A 20457-nucleotide genomic window follows, 5' to 3' on the forward strand; every position below is an offset into this window, starting at 1 on the left:
CACTCAGGCTGGAGTGCAGTGGCGCGATCTCTCTCACTGTAACCTCCACCTCCTGGGTTCAAGCGATCCTCCCACCTCAGCCTCCCGTTACTCGGCAAACCTGTAAGGAATGCACCACCATGCCCATCTAATATTTTTGTATTTATAGTAGAGACAGGGTTTCACCATGTTGTCCAGGCTGGTCTTGACCTACTGACCTCAAGTGATTCACCTGCCTCAGCCTTCCAAAGTGCTGGGATTACAGGGGTGAGCCACCACACCTGGCTGTTATGTGATTTTTGTTTGGATCACCACTGCCCAGTGAGCTGAGCTCTAGACCTTAATTGATCAAACATTATTTTTACAGGCTTAGGGCTACAATTAATAAATGCAACCTTACTATGTTTAGTGTGAGTTTTTTCTTTGCATGGATGTTGCAGGGAAAATATCTCAGTATACATTTATAAAAACTTTGAGAAAAAAATCAAGAATCTTGAAAAATGCATGCATATAATCCTGTTGAAGAAATTGTCTTTGCTGTATTGTGTTTCTTTAGGTCAAGTGTCAAAATAGAATTAGTGCCAGTCTTCACAAAACATGACTTTTGGATTTTCATTTGTTGAATAGCACTTCAGTATAAAACTAGAAATTAACAAGTTGGTTAAAAAAGAGAAATCTGGTTGGATGGGGGACTATTATAAATCTCGAGTTAACATGGAAATTAAAAATGTACTTTGTAGGCTGTTTAATAATAATTCACAATAACTATATGTAAAAAATTACGGGATGAGGCCAAAGCTGCACACAAATAAAAAATAATAATTAACTACTTATAGTAAATAGAGTAGAAATAAATGATTTAAGCATTCAGACCAAGTAGCTAGAAAACAAATAGCAAAATAACTCTAAGAAAAGAGAAAGTAAATAGATAAATGCAGAAATTAATGAATTAGAAATAGTAGAATTGATAAATCCATAAGCTGGTTCCTTTAAAAGACTAATAAACCTCTGGCGAAGGTAATAAACATTCACATTTAGAAGTAAAAACGGGAATACAATTATATGCTGACATTTTTATTTTAATTCTGGGTTTATTCTGTGCTAATAAATTGAACATGTTGATGGAATGGATCATTTTATAGGCAAATATAAATTATCAAAATTGACTGAAGAAGAAAGCCTGAATAGACCAATTACCATGGAAGGAATTAAAAGTTATCAAAGAACTGTCCCTTCACAAGGTGGTTTTTACAGGTGAGTTTTGTCAAATCCTCAAGGAACAGTTAGTTTCCTTGAGCATTAAAAGAATAAAATACTACTTGGTTAATTATTGAAGGAAGCGTAACCCTTATATAGGAATCAGGCAAGACAAAAAAAATCTAGATCAATCTCAATATAAAGAAGAAAGTTTGTGTAAAACATTAGGATATTGAATCTGTACCTTAGGAGAATAACACTGTATGACCCAAACAGAATTTATTTGGAGATTGAAAGAATGGCTCAGGGTTAGGAAATGTATTAGTATAATTCTCACAACAGATCAAAGAAGAAAAACAATTTGATTTCAGTCGATGTCAGAAAGGTTTTTGATAAAATTTCACCTTCATTCCAGATATAATTCTTACTAGATTAGGCCTAGCAGGGTACTTGTTTGCCATGATAAACTATTGAAACCTCAAGATAGAGATGCCTACTATCCTTGCTGTTTTCAGCAGTGTTATTATAATTCTGATTGATTATTTGCTAATGGCATTATATACATTAGTAGTTCACAACCCTATCAAACCCAGTTCTCTCTTTTTTTAATAAATATTTTGTAATTCCCACTTTACTAACCTGAAATAAAATTCATAGATAATATGCTTTATACATTTTGTAATTGATGAGTGATCTAGTTATCATATAAAGGGGAAATAAATGTAACTTATAGTAAAATATGTAGTTCAATACATAGACTTTGGGTAGGACAACACTAGAAGGCAAACTGAAGTAGTCAGTTGCTGTACATATATGTATCACCATGATGAGACAGTTTCAGTGCACAGTACCTGTGTGTTGTGTCTTAAATACCATGAGCAGCATTGCTGCCACTTACGTTTTCTTTAAAGGTTCCAAGTAAAAGAGTATGTATAGTTGATCCTACTCATGGTGTCTATTTCTGAACTTGCCTACTGGCTGAAATTTATCTGTAACCTGTAAAGTCAATACTCGGGGCACTTTCTTAGTCATTTTCAGCAAAGGCTTTAGTTGCCAGACCAGCATGTTTCCAGCTGTGGCTGAACAAGGCAAGGCTCTACTTTCCTGTTTCAGCTCTCCTACAGAGGTGGAGATGGGGAGGGACAGTGCAGTGGAGTGCAGGAAACTCTGGCTCTTGGGCAGGTTGAATGGGGCTTGAATCCCAGCTCTGGCACCTCTTAGTGGGGCAGCCTCAGACAAGTCACTTAACACTTCCAAATTCTGTTTTCTCTTTTGTGGAATAAAGAAAATAGAATATACTAGGACGAGGTGTTTATTGGTTTGTTTTGAGATGGAGTTTCGCTCTTGTTGTCCACGCTGAAGCGATCTCAGCTCACTGCACCTCCAGGTTCAAGTGATTCTCCTGCCTCAGGCTCCCAAGTAGCTGGGATTAACAGGCATATGCCACCACACATGGCTACTTTTGTATTTTTAGTAGAGATGGGGTTTCACCATGTTGGCCAGGCTTGTCTCGAACTCCTGACCTTAGGTGATCCACCAGCATCAGCCTCCCAAAGTGCTGGGGTTACAGGTATGAGCCACCTTGCCTGGCTGGATGAGTTGTTTTTAGGATTTTTTTTTTTTTTTTTTGAGATGGAGTCTCGTTCTGTCGCCCAGGCTGGAGTGCAGTGGCCGGATCTCAGCTCACTGCAAGCTCCACCTCCCGGGTTTACGCCATTCTCCTGCCTCAGCCTCCCGAGTAGCTGGGACTACAGGCGCCTGCCACCTCGCCTGGCTAATTTTTTGTATTTTTTAGTAGAGACGGGGTTTCACCGTGTCAGCCAGGATGGTCTCGATCTCCTGACCTCGTGATCCGCCCGTCTCGGCCTCCCAAAGTGCTGGGATTACAGGCTTGAGCCACCGCGCCCGGCCTGTTTTTAGGATTTAAGATTATAATCTATGTGAGGTGTGTATATATGTGTATATGTATAGACACACACACACACACACACACACACACACACATTTCCCCTAGGAGCAGTGGTTTAGTATTTGCTAATTCTGTATATTAAGAAATATAACTTACGCAGATAATGAGAATTTACTGTATATTGCTTCTGTTTATATGGTAGTCGCCTCTTGTAAAAGTCTGAATATTAAAATTGCACTAAAAGACTGGGCACGGTGGCTCAAGCCTGTAATCCCAGCACTTTGGGAGGCCAAGGCAGGTAGATCACCTGAGGTCGGGAGTTCGAGACCAGCCTGACCAACATGGAGAAACCCCGTCTCTACTAAAAATACAAAATTAGCCAGGCGTGGTGGCGCATGCCTGTAATCCCAGCTACTCGGGAGGCTGAGGCAGGAGAATCGCTTGAACCTGGGTGGTGGAGGTTGCGGTGAGCCGAGATTGCACCATTGCACTCCAGCCTGGGCAACAAGAGCGAAACTCCGTCTCAAAAAAAAAAAATGCACTAAAAAATCTGGTTTATAAACAAAATGGAATGAGGTTCAAGGCTTGTAGTTATAAACAGATTTTTTACCTACATGAATTCTGGCAAGACACCTAAAAGTTGATTGAGTTACGGGAGACTGTTCTATGCATTTCAGGAAATCTAGTTTCCCTGGCTCCTTGCCAGTAGTGCCGCTAAACCTTTGTGAAATCGAGTATGCCTTCTTGAGGGTGGAACTGCTCTTGAGAACAACTGCTCCACCTAGATAACCTTAGTGTCAAGCCAAAAAACTACTAGAACCAATAAAAGAGAATAGTGGCCACTTATAAAAAGCATATTTAAAAACCATTGGTGTTCCTGTATGTCATCAAAATTCAGTTACAGAGATGAGTAATGGTGACAGTTGTACAATGATATGAATGTATTTAGTGCCATTGAGCTGTACACTTAAAAATGGTTAAAATGGTACATATTTTACCACAAAAAAATTATAATATAAAACAATTTGCTTAAATTGAGTAAATATCAGTAAATAATATTTTGAGTGTTGCTATTACAGTATGTTACTGTATTACAGTAATTTTATATATCACTATATATATAGAATGTTACTATAGTATTGTGAATAATCCCATTCATAACAGTAACATAATATTAAATAGTAGGATTAAACCCAGTAAGAAATATAAAGTACATTAGCTTTATGAAGAACTGGAAAAGTTTGAGTAGAATCATACGTTAATAAGGACAGTGTCTTCCAAGTTAACCTATGTATGTTAGAGAATTTCTTTTAGAAGTCACATACTATTTTAGATAGTGGAGAGTGGCTTGGCAAAATTCTTTTTTTTTTTTTTTTTTCTGTGACGGAGTCTTGTTTTGTTGCCCAGGCTGGAGTGCAATGGTGAGATCTGGGCTCACTGCAACCTCCGCCTCCTGAGTTCAAATGATTCTCCCTGCCTCAGCCTCCCGAGTAGCTGGGATTATAGGCGCCTGCCACCATGCCTGTCTAATTTTTGTATTTTTAATAGAGACAAGGTTTCACCATGTTGGTCAGGCTGGTCATGAACTCCTGATCTCAGGTGATCTGCCTGCCCCAGCCTCTCCAAGTGCTGGGATTACAGGTGTGAGCAACTGCACCCGGCTGGCAAAATTCTTAGCAGTTAATTTGGAAGAGTACATGTTTCTCTTTTAATAAGAGTAATACAGATGACAAGACAAAGTATTGTAAAGCTATAGGAAATTAGTGTTGTATGGAGCAGAGTATAGATGTCAGAAGCTAACCTAACATAAACGAACATTTAGAAAATGATATGGCCAGGTGTACTGGCTCGCACCTGTAATCCCAGCACTTTGGGAGGCTGAAGTGGGCGGCTCACTTGAGCCCAGGAGTTTGAGAGCAGCCTGCACAACATGGTGAAACTCCATCTCTACAAAAAAATTTTAAAATTAGGTGTGGTGCATGCACCTGTAATCGCAGCTACTTAAGAGGCTGAGGAAGGAGGATCGCTTAAGCCTGGGAGATTGAGGCTGCAGTGAGCTGTGATCTCACCACTGCACTCCAGCCCAGGCAACAGAGCAAGACCCTGTCTCAAAAACAAAAAAGAATATGATAAAGGTGAGAGAAGGATTAATCACTGGGAAAATTAAGTTAGATCCTTACTGATCCCATATACCCGTATTCATGTAAATTAAAATTTTAATATTAAAACTAAAACCATGAAAGTGCTGGAAGAGGTAAATGTTTATGTACTATGAGGATGTGGTAGACCTCTCTAAACTTGGCATATATCATAATTTTGAAAACAGATAATTCAAAAAGTTTAAGTACAAAATCACCATAAAGTTAAAAGATACGTGACAAATGGGAAACGTATAGTGGATATTACCAACAAAGCATAAATATCATCTATATATAACATGATCTTTTGAATCTACATTAAAAAGACAAACTCATCTGTAGAGAAAAATGAGAAAAGAACATGAGTTCAGTATTTCATTAGACAGAAAATCCAGTGGGTAGTAAGCATATGAGCAAATGTTTTATCTCATTAATAATCAAATAAATAGGCTGGGCGTGGTGACTCACACCTGTAATCGACGCACCTTGGGAGGCTGAGGCGGGCGGATCTGTTGACCTCAGGAGTTCCAGACCAGCCTGGGCAACATGGCGAAACCCCATCTCTACAAAAAAATATAAAAATTAGCTGAGCATGGTAGTATGTGATTGCTTGAACCTGGGAGGTTGAGGCTGCAATGAGTGGAGATTGTGCCATTGCACTCCAGACTGGGTGACAAAGTGAGATCCTGTGTCAAATAGTAACAATAATAATCAAAATATAAATGGAATTTGTCACTATCAGTTTCTCAAAGGCAAAAGGAAATGAAAAATACTCCTGGTTGATAAGACTGAGAGTAAAATGATCCTTATACCTTATGGGGTATAAAATGTTATCTTTCCAGAAAGCAACTTGACAATGTTTACCTAAAGTCTTAAGACTCTGTCTTTTGACTGGGTGTGGTGGCTCACACCTGTAATCAAAACACTTTGGGAGGCCAAGGCAGGAGGATCACTTGAGCTCAGGAGTTCAAGATCAGCCTTGGCAACATAGTGAGATCCTGCCTCTACAAATAATAATTTTTTAAAAGTTAGCTGTATGTAGTGGCATGCACCTGTGGTCCCAGATATTCAGGAGGCTGAGGCAGGAGGGTCGCCTGAGCCCAAGAGGTTGAAGCTGCAGTGAGCCATGATTGCACCACTGCTCTCCAATTTGAGTGACAGAGCAAGACCCTGTGTAAATAAAGAAATAAAAATAAAAATTTTTTAAAGAATGTGCCTTTTATTTTCATCAGCAATTCTACTTCTAGGAATTTATTCCAAGGAAAATAATTAAGGCTTCATAAAATGATTTAGCTGTAAGATTGTTCATCGTGCCATTATTATATAATAAAAACTGCAAATAACCTAGATTATCCAACAAGGCATTAGTTAAATATAGTGAATTGGTAATTTTTTTTTTATCATTTTACATGAAAAAGAGGTTACAAATATATATATTCTGATATGATTTTTAAAATTATATATATGTTCATAGAAATGTGTAACTGAAAAATATAAAGGATTAAAAAATGTAAAGGGTTTGCAAGGGCTATCTCTGGATTTATGGATACTTTTAAATTTTCCTCTTATTTAGCTGCATTTTCTGTTTTTTTAAGCGGGATATATTATTGTTTATTATTTATTTGTAATACTTTAAGTTCTAGGGTACATGTGCACAACGTGCAGGTTTGTTACATATGTATACACGAGCCATGTTGGTGTGCTGCACCCATTAACTCGTCATTTACATTAGGCATATCTCCTAATGCTATCCCTCCCCGCTCCCCCTGCCCCACGACAGGGAGAGTGAGTCTCTCTCTGTTGCCCAGGCTGGAGTGCAGTGGTGCGATCTTGGCTCACTGCAGCCCCTGCCTCCAGGTTCAAGCGATTCTCCTGCTTCGTCGGCCTCTTGAGTAGCTGGGACTACGGCACACACCACCACACTCAGTTAATTTTTCTATTTTTAGTAGAGACAGGGTTTCACCATGTTGGCCAGAATGGTCTCCATTCCCTGACCTCATGATCCATCCCCATTAGCCTCCCAAAGTTCTGGGATTACAGGCATGAGCCACTGTGCCTGGCCTATTTTTTTTTTTTTTTTTTTTTGAGACAGAGTCTTGCTTTGTCACCCAGGCTGGCACCATCTCGGTTCACTGCAACCTCCGCCTCCCGGGTTCTAAGCAATTCTCCTGCCTCAGCCTCCCGAATAGCTGGGACTACAGGCGTGTGCCACCATGCCTGGCTAATTTTGTATTTTTAGTAGAGACGAGGCTGCACCATGTTGGCCGCGCTGGTCTCGAACTCTTGATCTCAGGTGATCCACCTGCCTCAACCTCCCAAAGTGCTGGGATTACAGGCATGAGGCACTGTGCCTGGCCTGCTTTTTTATAATAGAAATTATAAATAACATATATTAGAGCCAGGAGTGGGTAGCTCATGCGTATAATCCCAGCAACTCAGGACAATGAGTTGGGAGGATCATCTGAGACCAGTTCTAGACCAGCCTGGGCAACTTAATGAGACTCCATCTGTAAAAAAAAAAAAAAAAATTTTAACTAGCCAGGAATGGTGGTGTGCGTCTGCAGCCCAGCTACTTGGGAGGCTGAGGTGGAGGGATCACTTGAGCCCAGGAGTTCAAGCCTGTGGTGAGCCATGATTGTACCACTGTACTCCAGCCTCAGCAATAGAGCAAGACTCCATCTCTTTTTAAAAAGTTACATGTTTGTAAGTGTTTAAGGTGATCTTACTGTACCAGATGTTTAAAATAGTACTGTTATCTAGCTTATAGGGCTGTTATGATGACTAAAGGAAATAATTCTGTAAAGAACTGAAGTTCAGTGCCTGGCACACTAGGAAGTACTCATGAAGTGGTATTGATGTGCTAGTAGTATTACTAATAATTGAGGTTGTTGCTGAAAATGTTGAGAATTACTCAATGTTATTTTGTACTGTAAGCCATTATAATTATGTCAGATTTTACAGGCTTTTAGTTCCTTCTTCTTCTTCTCTTCTTCTTCTTCTTCTTCTTCTTCTTCTTCTTCTTCTTCTTCTTCCTCTTCCTCTTCCTCTTCCTCTTCCTCTTCCTCCTCCTCTTCCTCCTCCTCTTCCTCCTCCTCTTCTTCCTCTTCTTCCTCTTCCTCTTCTTCCTCTTCCTCTTCTTCCTCTTCCTCTTCTTCTTCCTCTTCTTCTTCTTCCTCTTCTTCTTCCTCCTCTTCTTCTTCCTCCTCTTCTTCCTCCTCTTCTTCTTCCTCCTCTTCTTCTTCCTCCTCTTCTTCTTCCTCCTCTTCTTCTTCCTCCTCTTCTTCTTCTTCTTCTTCTTATTGTTTGAGAAGGAGTCTCTCTGTGTCGCCCAGGATGGAGTGCAGGGTCGCCTGCAACTTCCATCTCCCAGGTTCAAACGATTCTCCTGCTTCAGCCTTTCAAGTAGCTGGGATTACAGGTGCCTGCTACCATGCCTGGCTAATTGTTATATTTTTAGTGGAGACGGAGTTTTGCCATGTTGGCCAGGCTGGTCTCAAACTGCTGAACCTCAGGTGATCCACCTGCCTCAGTCTCCCAAAGTGCCAGGATTGCAGTGTGAGCCACCGCACCGGGCCTCAGTTCCATATGTATTTAATATCAGTTTTTATACATTCACAAAATGGAGTAAGATGGGTCAGTATTTCTTAACTATTATGACCAAACTGGACTTACTAATTTTTCTAGTTAGTAAACTGCATTCGAGTCCTGTCCCAGCCTTTTGCCACCAGTATTCTATTAGAGTAGCCTGCTCCCTTCACAGCTCTTGTTACAATTTGTAATTATTTATTTATTCGTTTCTTGTATTATCAGTGTCCTCCATTAGACTGTAAGCACAATGCAGGTAGAAACTGTCTTGTTGACCATTACTTCTGCAATGCCAGGCCTAGTACCTAAATATGATAGGCCCTTAGTAAGTATTTATTGAATTGATAATTGTTATAGTTTGAGATGCTGGGCTTCAGTCCTAATGGCTGACATGTCTGCGTTCATGAAAAAGATGTACAAATATTTGGACTCATATAGCACTAACATTGTCATTACAACAAAAGTGGATATTTAGGTTAAATTCTTTTACAAAACCAATTTTTAGGTTCCTGTTAAGTTCAAATCTACTCTAGAAAGCTTTTTGGTAAGCAAACAGATGACATTTCCAAGGATATCTAATTTGTTTTCCTCCAAGTTACACTTAAAAAAATTTATAACCCTTCAGAATATGAACACATGGGATTAATTATGTTATTTTATTTTTGGCTTCTTTCTCTCAGGTTCACAGTTAATAGAAGGATCTCTATAGTTGGATTTGGCTTATATGGATCTATTCATGGCCCTACAGATTATCAAGTGAATATACAGGTACAGTTTCCTCCTCCACCATATATCATCTTAAAATAAAACAAATAGGTAACTTTACAATAAGATATTGTTTTGACAGAATCCAAATTTCAGTATAATTGTCAAAGGAATCAGAAGGCCTCTCAGTAGCATTGTAAGCATAGAGAGTTCTGTTTTAGAATTGATCTAAAAAGTCTGCTTGCAGAAAATTGGGGTCCTTCACAAAAGCATTAGCATATAAGGAGCTCTTCTTTGTCCAGGAATCCCTTCTATTAGTACTTCCTGCTCTGCAGTCTTAAAACACCCTCCTGCCTTTTTCATGGCCCTTTCAACTCTAGGACTGAAACTAAATTTCTTGTAACTGGTATGAGCATCCTGTGACTTCCCGAGGGGCTGAGCAGACCCTGCTTTATTCTTGGTTACTTTTTTTTGAGACAGGGTCTCACTTTGTCGCCCAGGCTGAAGAGCAGTGGTGCGATCACAGCTCACTGTAGCCTCAATCACCCAGGCTCAAGAAATCCTCCCACCTCAGCCTCCCAAGTAGCTAGGACCACAGGCATGTGCCACCTCGCCCAACTAATTTTTCTTTGTTTTTTTTGTTTGTTTGTCTCGCTGTATTGCCCAGGGTGGTCTTGAACTCCAGGGCTCAAGTGATCTTCCTGCCTTGGCCTCCCAAGGCATTGGGATTACAGGCATTAGGCCCCTGCTTCATTCTTTAGGCTTTCTCCACCTCAGTTCTTTCAGATAGGGCACTACTCCCCTTTCTGGAGGAAAGTTAAAATACTTGTCTCCTTCCTTTCCTTATTAATAAATAAGGTGTTCTTTACACTTTTGACTGCATACCCCGATTAGTAAAATTAGTAAATTTATTTTTGAAAACACATCCATATTGTATTTTTACTTACAAACTTATATATATGCAATACTGTATGTATATTTTATATATAAATTGAAACATGAAAAATGTGAGAAAGTAGACAAATGTTTCACATTTTTGTTTATCAACAGAAGAACCCACCATCTCTAAAATGTTATTAATATATTATCTTTAATAATAAAAACTTTGGTTAACTTTATGATCAAAATGCATTGTTAGTTTTCAAAATACTGGTTTTATATTTTGTGATACAACAGTTCAAACATCTGGCTTGATGACAGTCAAAAAAGATACCATACTACCTCAGAAAGAAGATACCATCCTCTAAAAGGAAGAATTGCGTTATTGGCTCTGCCAACAGAATCATTCTACTTATTGTCCAATGCTGTACACTAAGGTTTATTGTGAAATTCAGCTGCTAAATTTACATCATTCATGTCAGTTTGTTGTACTTATAAACCAATTAGAAAGCTATTTTTTTTTTAAACAGAGTCTCTCTATCACCCAGGCTGGAGTGCAATGGCACGATCTCTGCACACTGCAACCTCTGCCTCCCAAGTTCAAGTGATTACTGTGCCTCAGCCTCCCAAGTAGCTGGAATTACAATCACGCGCCACCATACCCAGCTGATTTTTGTAGTTTTAGTAGAGATGGGGTTTCACCATGTTGGCAAGGCTGGTCTCGAACCCCTGACCTCAGGTGTCTGCCCACCTAGGCTTCCCAAAGTGCTGGGATTACAGGTGTGAGCCACTGTGCCCAGCCAAAAAGTTATATTAATATTTTAATAAATTTTAAACTCACTGAAATTATTTGAAAGATTTTTTAATAGGTTAGAAAATTTTGTTTCCATGTTTTTTAAGTACAGAAAGACGTTAGCAAACCTCTGAAGGATATAAAAGATTTTCACAATCACTCCCCATTGTACTTTATATACTTTTTCAACATATTGTTAAGATCCTATTCAGTAGACCCCATGAACCCACTTAAGCAAGCTGGATAATCGGCAGGTCCAGGAAGGCGCAAGTTCCCCACTGTCAGCCGCTGATTGTGGAACCTCACTCTTACATTATGTATTACAGAAGTCACCAGACTCAGCCTGGTGCGGTGGCTCACACCTGTAATCCCAGCACTTTGGGAGGCCAAGGAGAGTGGATCACGAGGTCAGGAGTTTGAGACCAGCCTGGCCAACATGTTGAAACCCCGTCTCTCCTAAAAATACAAAAAAATTAGCTGGGCATGGTGGTGCATGCCTGTAATCCCAGCTACTTGGGAGGCTCAGACAGGAGAATTGCTTGAACCGGGACCTGGGAGGCAGACATTGCTGTGAGCCAAGATCACGCCACTGCCTTCCAGCCTGGGCTACAGAGTGAGACTCCGTCTTAAAAAAAAAAAAAAAAAAAGACACCAGACTCCTTGTGTACAAACTGAGGGAGGGCATCAGGATTATAGGTACATTAAAATGATGAAGTGTACCAGCCATCCCATTACTGGGTATATACCCAAAGCATTATAAATCATGCTGCTATAAAGACACATGCACACATATGTTTATTGTGGCACTATTCACAATAGCAAAGACTTGGAACCAACCCAGATGTCCATCAATGACAGACTGGATTAAGAGGCACATATACACCATGGAATACTATGCAGCATAAAAAATGATGAGTTCATGTCCTTTGTAGGGACATGGATGCAGCTGGAAACCATCATTCTCAGCAAACTATCGCAAGAACAGAAAACCAAACACCGCATGTTCTCACTCATAGGTGGGAATTGAACAATGAGAACACTTGGACACAGGAAGGGGAACATCACACCCCAGGGCCTGTTGTGGGGTGAGGGGGGAGGGATAGCATTAGGAGATATACCTAATGTAAATGACAAGTTAATGGGTGCAGCACACCAACATGGCACATGTATTCATGCATAACAAACCTGCACGTTGTGCATATGTACCCTAGAACATAAAATATAATTTAAGAAAAAAAGATGAAGTATAAATACTATGAGTAAAATAATAGAAACCGTCTGGGCAACAGAACATGATCCCATCGCCACACACAAAAAAATGAAAAATTAGGGCTGGGTGCAGTGGCTCAAGACTGTAATTCCAGCACTTTGGGAGGCTGAGGTGGGCAGATCACTTGAGACCAGGAGTTGGAGACCAGACTGGCCAACATGGTGAAACCCTGTCTCTACTAAAAATACAAAAAAATTAGCCAGGTGTGGTGGTGCACACCTGTAATCCCAGCTACTCAGGAGGCTGAGGCACGAAAATTGCTTCAACCTGGGAAGTGGAGGTTTCAGTGAGCTGAGATCCCACCACTGCACTCCAGACCGGGCAACAGAGTGAGAGTCTGTTTAAAACACACACACACACACACACACACACACACACACACACACACAGAGAGAGATGCCTAAGGGCTTCATATTATTCTGTAGTTTGCTTCATTTGGTTTAACTTAAATGTAACTTGTCTCTTAAAAATTACAGATCATTGAATATGAGAAAAAACAAACGCTGGGACAGAACGATACCGGCTTTAGTTGTGATGGGACGGCTAACACGTTCAGGGTCATGTTCAAGGAACCCATAGAGATCCTGCCCAATGTGTGCTACACAGCATGTGCAACACTCAAAGTAAGAATCATGCACGATGTTCCAGATGGTTTCCTCTTGAATGTTGCAGAAAGTGTGTTTTAGAAGCTGGGAGTCACTGACAGCTGAGCCATTTATAAAGAGCGGGGAAAAGAAGCTGGTACTTAAAATATTCCACTGCCTTCTGAAAAGAAGTGCTTCTCCCCACAGCTCTGTTCTAAAGGAAATAGGTCTTCCTAAGAAGTAGCCCTTTGTTTCAGTAAGCAGTTGAATGTTTGGCAGAAAATAAAAGTAATTTTTAAAAAATCTTTTCACTATTCTCTAATAGCTGGGCTCTACATTCAGTATTTTTATTCATTAATTAGTTTTTTGGTAAAAACTTCATTTTTTTCTAAATGATATCATAAAATTGTATATAGGAGTGATAGTGTAATGTAATAGAACATTAATTAAAACACCACATTAAACTGAGTGCTTATTAAATGAAAATTACTAAGGAACCTTTTGTTCTCATTTAGGGTCCAGATTCCCACTATGGCACAAAAGGATTGAAGAAAGTAGTGCATGAGACACCTGCTGCAAGCAAGACTGTTTTTTTCTTTTTTAGTTCCCCAGGCAATAATAATGGCACTTCAATAGAAGATGGACAAATTCCAGAAATCATATTTTATACATAATTTAGCATTATACTACATCTTGGCAAAATAGTACCATACAATCTAGTGTCAAAAACATAAATGGCCACAAAAAAGTAGTTTGAGTGTTATGAATATTTATAATCGTAAGATAAGAAACAGTTTCTTAGAGGAGATAGAAAAATGTTTATTTAAATCTTTGCATGATTTAAAAACAGATTTTCCATTTTCTTACAACTTTAGGAGAAAAGAACTGGGTTTAATGGTTAAAAAAAAAAGCACAGCCTTTTCAGCTTCATCTTGTATAATTTCATAGATTGGCTGACTTAGGGTCTTTCAATAGTTTGGAAATTGAAAGATTCTTGTTATATATAGCTAGTTTGGGTTTGTTTTTAACTATTTTGAAGGTTAATTGAGATGGGCAAATAGGCTTAATTAACTGTTTTGAAGGTTGGATGAAAAGAGATGGGTCAGTATTCCTACAGAATTCGTATTAACTAAATTTCAGAAAATTAAGAAGCTGACTTTATATTTGGGGGTTTGAACTATCTAGTTGTTAGCATTTGTAATAATGCTTAAAAAAGGCCTAATAAAATGCCCAAGAAAATTTTCAGTGCATTTACAGAGAAGGATATTTTGTAGTAGTAATGTGTTATGTAGTACAGTTTTAAAGCTATAAATGGAATTTTGTGTAAATTCACAAAAATGTGATATAAACAGGATCTAAGACTGGATTCTCTGTCACTAAACTGCACCACTATACCTGTCTCTCTGTGTGGGGGACACTGCTGATGGTTCCCAAGACTGAGACGATGACGGTGATGACGACTGGGTGAACAGACATCACTTCAACATTGTGAAAATCCTGCACAGCAAGAAACCGAATAAAATACTAACATTTCTAACAACTGCTCTGATATTGTAAAGAGATCCAACAGAATCACTCCTGCTGAAAAATACACTTTCTGCCACCTACACATTTCTATCTAGGAAGTAAAATTTGCTTCATGGTCATGACCCTATTAGTCCCTGTTACAGCTGTGTTGGGGATAGGAAGTATATCTGGCAGATTGAAATATATATGCTTTTTTATAAAGCAGATTTTTAAAATATAGTAAGATTCATTTTTTCCCTTGAAAGTGATTCTCTTATAAAAAATGTAAGTGGAGTTTAAGGTATATCAAATCGTTGTGGAAGGTGATTAAAAATCAAAATTCTTGTAAGTATCAATTTTTTCTAAATAATATATAAAAATTTTTCATCCAAAGCAATCTTTCACTTTATATTGTCAAGAAGGTAGGTATATTGGTGGCTGAGGTCTCCTGAAATTGCTAAAGGGAAGTTTTTCTGTGGTAATGCTCTTATGGATATAAACCTCAGTTAAATGGAATATCTATGGGATGTGTGGTTCTGGTTAACTAAAAATTAACCAGTAAACACTCTGTAGTAACCATTACACAAAATACTTCTGCCTTAAAAAATATGATATGCCAGAGATGAGTGTTTCTTGACGGTGGAGACCTTTCAAATGACCTTTCTGTTGAACTGAACAATTGAAACTGCATCAGCCATAGAAAGGACAAGAAACAGAACTGTTTACTAACTTTGGGACATCCCCTGGAATTTTTAAAAATAAATATATATATGTAACCCTTTTTTGTCATTTGCTTTTTCTTCTAAAAGTGAATATAAACAGCATTTTGATTTTTTGTTTGTTTTTTGAGATGGAGTCTCGCTCTGTTGCCAAGGCTGGAGGGCAGTGGTGTGATCTCAGCTCACTGCATCTTCCACCTCCTGGATTCAAGCAATTCTGCGGCCTCAGCCTCCAGAGTAGCTGGGATTATAGGCGCCCACCACCATGCCCAGCTAACTTTTGTATTTTTAGTAGGGACGGAGCTTCACTATGTTGGCCAGGCTGGTCTCGAACTGACCTCAGCTGCCTTGGCCTCTCAGAGTGCTGGGATTACGGGCGTGAGCCACCACGCCTGGCTATAAACACCATTTTGGAACAGAGGTTCTAGTTAATTGAGTTTAACTTTATGGGAGTAATGCAATACAAAATACAAATACCTCACTGCTGACTTAAAGCAGTTCATAGGAACTGCAGCGAAAACTGCCGCTGCCTTTTGTTTCTTGATCACTTCTTGTGGTCTCAGGTTTTTCTCCCCTGTTCTAATCTCAGGAGGTGGAGGATGAATGTGGGAGAATCCAATAAATAATCTTACTGTTAGAGTGTGACTATCATCTTACAGCTGTTTATTAATAATAACTACCCAAGTGACTACTATGTACTAGGCTCTGCAATAAGTACTTGACTACATTCTTATTTGTTTCTCACAGCATCAGTATGAGGTAAGTACCCATTTCACGGGCAAATTAAAAGGTCAGCTAGGCTGGGCATGGTGGCTCACACCTGTAATCCCAGCACTTTGAGAGGCTGAGACAGAAGGATCACTTGAGGCCACGAGTTCAAGACCAGCCTGGGCAACATAGAGCCTGTCTCTGAAAAATAAAATTAGCTGGGTTGTGGTGGCACGTGCCTATAGTTGTAGCTGCTTGGGAGGTTGAGGGGAGGATTGGTTGAGCCCAGGGGTCCAAGATTACAGTGAATTATGATAGCACCACTGCACTCCAGCCTGGGTGATAAAGCAAGACCCTGTTGGGGCAGGAAAAAAAAAGTTTATCGGTGTGGTGGGAGGTGGAATTTAAACCCATTTACAGAGTTGAGAAAATATTTTGCAGGGTTCAAAAATAACATGTCACCATTCTCAAACTTTGCAGTGAGACCCAAAAAGATATTTGACTATCTACTATAAAATATACTTTCTGTTTTAAGAAAGTGTGATATTCCAGTATCTACCCAACAAATTGAGATTCCTTGCTTTATCAGAGTGTTGACAGTAGTACCTATAGTTTTTTTTTTTTTTTAAATTATTATTATTATTTTTTGGAGACGGAGTCTCGCTCTGTCGCCCAGGCTGGAGTGCAGTGGCGCAATCTCGGCTCACTGCAAGTTCCGCCTCCGGGGTTTACGCCATTCTCCTGCCCCAGCCTCCTGAGTAGCTGGGACTACAGGTGCCCGCCACCATGCCTGGCTAGTTTTTTGTATTTTTAGTAGAGACGGGGTTTCACCATGTTAGCCAGGATGGTCTCGATCTCCTGACTTCGTGATCCGCCTGCCTCGGCCTCCCAAAGTGCTGGGATTACAGGTGTGAGTCACTGTGCCTGGCCTTTTAAAATTATTTTTAACATGGGAATAAACTTGTAAGACATTAAAGAGAGCAAGGTCTTCAATGAGATATGTTACATGCAATGTGTTTAAAACGTCCCACTTTTTAGTGCTTCTTCAAACCACTTTAGTACTACTTGCTGTTCTAGTCATCCAGATTCAAGACCTGGAATTGTCCCCCAATTAAAAAAAACACATCCTTCACAAGAAGGATGGTACCTTTGCAGTCCCAGCCCCAACAGCCAGCCCCAGAGCTGCACGGTGTATTTATTCACATACACCTAGTTTATATGCTTTTAAAAATCCCTTTTCCTGTTTCTCCATTGCGAGTTTTTAAGTGGAACTCTATTTAAAACACGATAAGGTGAGTCCTGTAGTTATGCAGCTACTGAGGAAGCTGAGGCAGGAGCGTTGCTTGAATCCAAGAGCATGAGACCAGCCTGAGCAACATGGCAAGATCCTGTCTCAATAAAATGAACCACCACAAACATTTACAAGGGGTTTCCTGCCATTTGAATCAGTCTCTGTGTTTTCCCTCACCGTTAGGCAGTATGTCTTCCCACTCTGCCTCTCTCTCCCTTCAAGAGGCAGGGATGTGGGCAGGAGCAACAAGTCAGGTGGACATGGGGTGGATGGCTTTTCTTCTCCTTGCTGGTGCGATGAAGTCCTCATACCGCCTACTCCTGACTCACGTGTGGGAAAGGCTGAATGGTTCACTGCAAGGCACCTCTTCACTCTCTTCACCCATCTAGCCAGATGCCATCATAACTCACCTTCACAGATGCCCCCTTTATTTCCATGACAACTGCCAAATCTCTAATTGAGGCTGACGTGACTTCACCCAAAGCAGATTCTACAAATGACTGCTATATAATGCTGGTTCTGCTTTTGTGCCTCAATTCTTAACTGATTTCAAAGAAGGGAAATATGGTTTTGGTTTAACACCTGGCTCACTTTCTTCTGCTCAAGCCTTTATACTGCATGGCCTCAGTGGCCATGTGGACAACCCAGCCACACCTAGGTTTCCAGTTTCTTCTTTACCTCAAGCAAACTTCACCATTCCTTATCATGGCCACACCGTATACCCTATCATGATGTGGAACTGCTCTACATCTGAAATAGTAAATTCAGACAGCCCACTCTTTGGCCACAACATTTGGTGTTTCTTCCAGCTCTCACATTCCAGTTACACCCGTTACTGAACCTGAAGACTGCAGCCCCTTGTCCTCTCTGTTCTTTTCTTCTTCCTTCTCTACCCAGTTAGACTCTATTTTTGGTCTCCCTCAACCCCTCTCCACCTTTGGTCTTTAATCACTTTAACAATTTCATCAATAACCTTCAACACACTTATATATACCTAAATCAATCCAGTTGTCTGCCTTACCTTCAACTTCCTGACTGCTTTGGTAGTAGCACTGGGGCCAAAAAAAGAAATTTTAATTAAAAAACAAAAAACAAAAAACAAAAAAAAACTTCTTAGCTGGTTAATCCAGGCATTTAAAGTAATGTAACTATAGGCCAGGCGCTAGCTCACACCTGTAATCCTAGCACTTTGGGAGGCCAAAGCAGGTGGATTGCCTGAGCTCAGGAGTTCGAGACCAGCCTGAGCAAAATGGCGAAACGCCTGTCTCTACTAAAAATACAAAAAATGGGCGTGGTTGCGTGCGCCTATAGTCCCAGCTACTCTGGAGGCTGAGGCAGGGAGAATTGCTTGAACTCAGGAGGCGGAGGTTGCAGTGAGCCGAGATCCTGCCACTGCACTCCAACCTGGGCGACAGGCTTTTCCCATCCCCGACTCTTTCTCAAAAATAAATAAAATAAAATAATGTAACTATAAATTGGGATCATGAGGATTTCATGGTCTTCCTTAACTGTCTACTGCTGAGTGAGTTGCAATAGTCAGCCCTTTGCCAGTCTCGAGAGTCCCAATGTAAAGCTGTTCCACTTTGCTCACACCTTCAACACCTTCCCCACCCTTAGTTAATGAAAGAAATTCCACCTCCCATCACCAAACCTATAAACATAGCTACATGTCCATCTAAGCTTTCCCTTAGGAAGGAGGGAGTGTCTAAGGCCTCCTGTAGTGAAGTCAGTCTCTACTTGAGCTCAGATCCTACCTTTTCAGGAACTGCCCTCTGCTGTAACCTCTCCTCTCCTGGCTCTTTCCTACCAATCTTCAAATATGGTAAAAATAAGTATTTGAATGTCATGTGCCCCTTCAGATACCAATTGCTCCTTCACAGTGAAGTCACTGGATTATTCCCTACAATTATCTCCATTTCCTTCTCTCCACTGAAACTGCTCTAGCCCAGGTCACCAACACTGACCTGATTTCTAAATCTTGTGGCCACTTCTCAGTCGTTACATGTGACATGCTCTCTCTGGAGCGTTCATCACTGTTGATATTCCCTCTTGAAGCGCGTTTCCTTAGTTGCCGTTGCACTGTACTCTTACCTGGTCAATGACTTCTCTACCTGCCCTTGCTGTTCTATCCTGAGCCCTCGTGCTCTTTACACACACTCTCATCCATTTCCATAGCTTCAATTGCCATCTGCTTTCAGAAGATTCCAGAATCTCTATCGCCAGCCTTGATTTCACAAACTTTCAGTTACATATATTCAGTTACCCCTTTAATACTTGTACTTGGATGTCCCGCGGGCATCTCAAACTCATTATGTACAAAGCTGAACTCCTCATCTCGGACTCCCAGACCTGTTCTTTGGGCCTCAAACTTGGGCATTTCCTTGACTCTTCCCCCTTATTCGCACATGCAGTCATTCCCAAGTTCTGATGATTCCAGTTCCTGAAGATCCTTGAAATGATCAGCGCTCCACCCTCCCTGCGGTTACTCTAGTTCAGGCCACCCTCTCCCATTTAGGGGGCGGATCTCCCTATTTCTGGCTTTTCCTCTGTCGGCCACAGTGCAGCTGGTGTCTTTCTAAAACAACAAATTGGACTGCTAATCCCTTGCTTGAAAGCCTTCAGTGACTCCATGATCTTGCCTCTGCTGATTTGTTTCATGTCTCGCCATATCACATGTCGCAGTGTATTTCCTTTTCTTTTACATTGTGGGATCCGCTGCGCCTGGCACAAGGTAGGTGCGCCATCGATACGTGGAAGATTCACAAGGGCCAAGCTGGCACGAAGCTCTATATCGACTTGATGGCCACAGGCAGCAGCGTGGGACTCTGCTGCCTGTGGCTTGGCTACGGGAGCGAGAAGACACCTGGCCCTGTGCACTCCTTGCCGCGCTCTCCAATTCTGAGAAGGGACAATACCTTTCTTTCCCTGATTAGGAAAGAACGCCAGAGGTGACACACCTTCCCATCAGCTGAGGGGGTGGGCCATGACACGGTGAGGCCCTAGCTCCGCAGTTGCACTTCCTGAGGCCAGTTCCAGAACAAAAGAGGCTTGCCCATGTTCTGGGGGCACGAGGCTCGCTTCCGCCGGCCTTAAGGTGTCGCCGTCGGGCCAGAGCTGATGCGCTGGGCGCTGGGCGCTGGTCGCTGAGGCCGCTCCTGCCAGCTACCTGCGCAAGCGCAGAGGGCTCTTCCGGC

The 20457-nt window shown here is 40.9% G+C and overlaps 1 protein-coding gene across 2 annotated transcripts in view; it reads left to right on the forward strand.

Annotated features, from left to right (window-relative positions):
• The window catches only part of BTBD1 (BTB domain containing 1), a 56898-nt gene extending 41577 nt beyond the window's left edge, over positions 1 to 15321 (forward strand). Inside the window, exons 6-8 of one of the 2 annotated variants that reach the window (XM_005560302.4) lie at positions 9489 to 9576; positions 12932 to 13078; positions 13555 to 15321. In XM_005560302.4, the coding sequence (XP_005560359.1) occupies positions 9489 to 9576; positions 12932 to 13078; positions 13555 to 13713 (394 nt within the window). In that variant the 3' untranslated portion in view covers positions 13714 to 15321. Of the gene's footprint in view, positions 1 to 1121; positions 1234 to 9488; positions 9577 to 12931; positions 13079 to 13554 lie in introns of those variants that run through there. The other variant, XR_012415281.1, reaches the window with a different exon arrangement.
• The last annotated feature ends 5136 nt before the right edge of the window (positions 15322 to 20457 follow it).

The sequence above is a fragment of the Macaca fascicularis genome, chromosome 7, assembly GCF_037993035.2.
Source record: "Macaca fascicularis isolate 582-1 chromosome 7, T2T-MFA8v1.1".
NCBI lineage: Eukaryota > Metazoa > Chordata > Mammalia > Primates > Cercopithecidae > Macaca > Macaca fascicularis.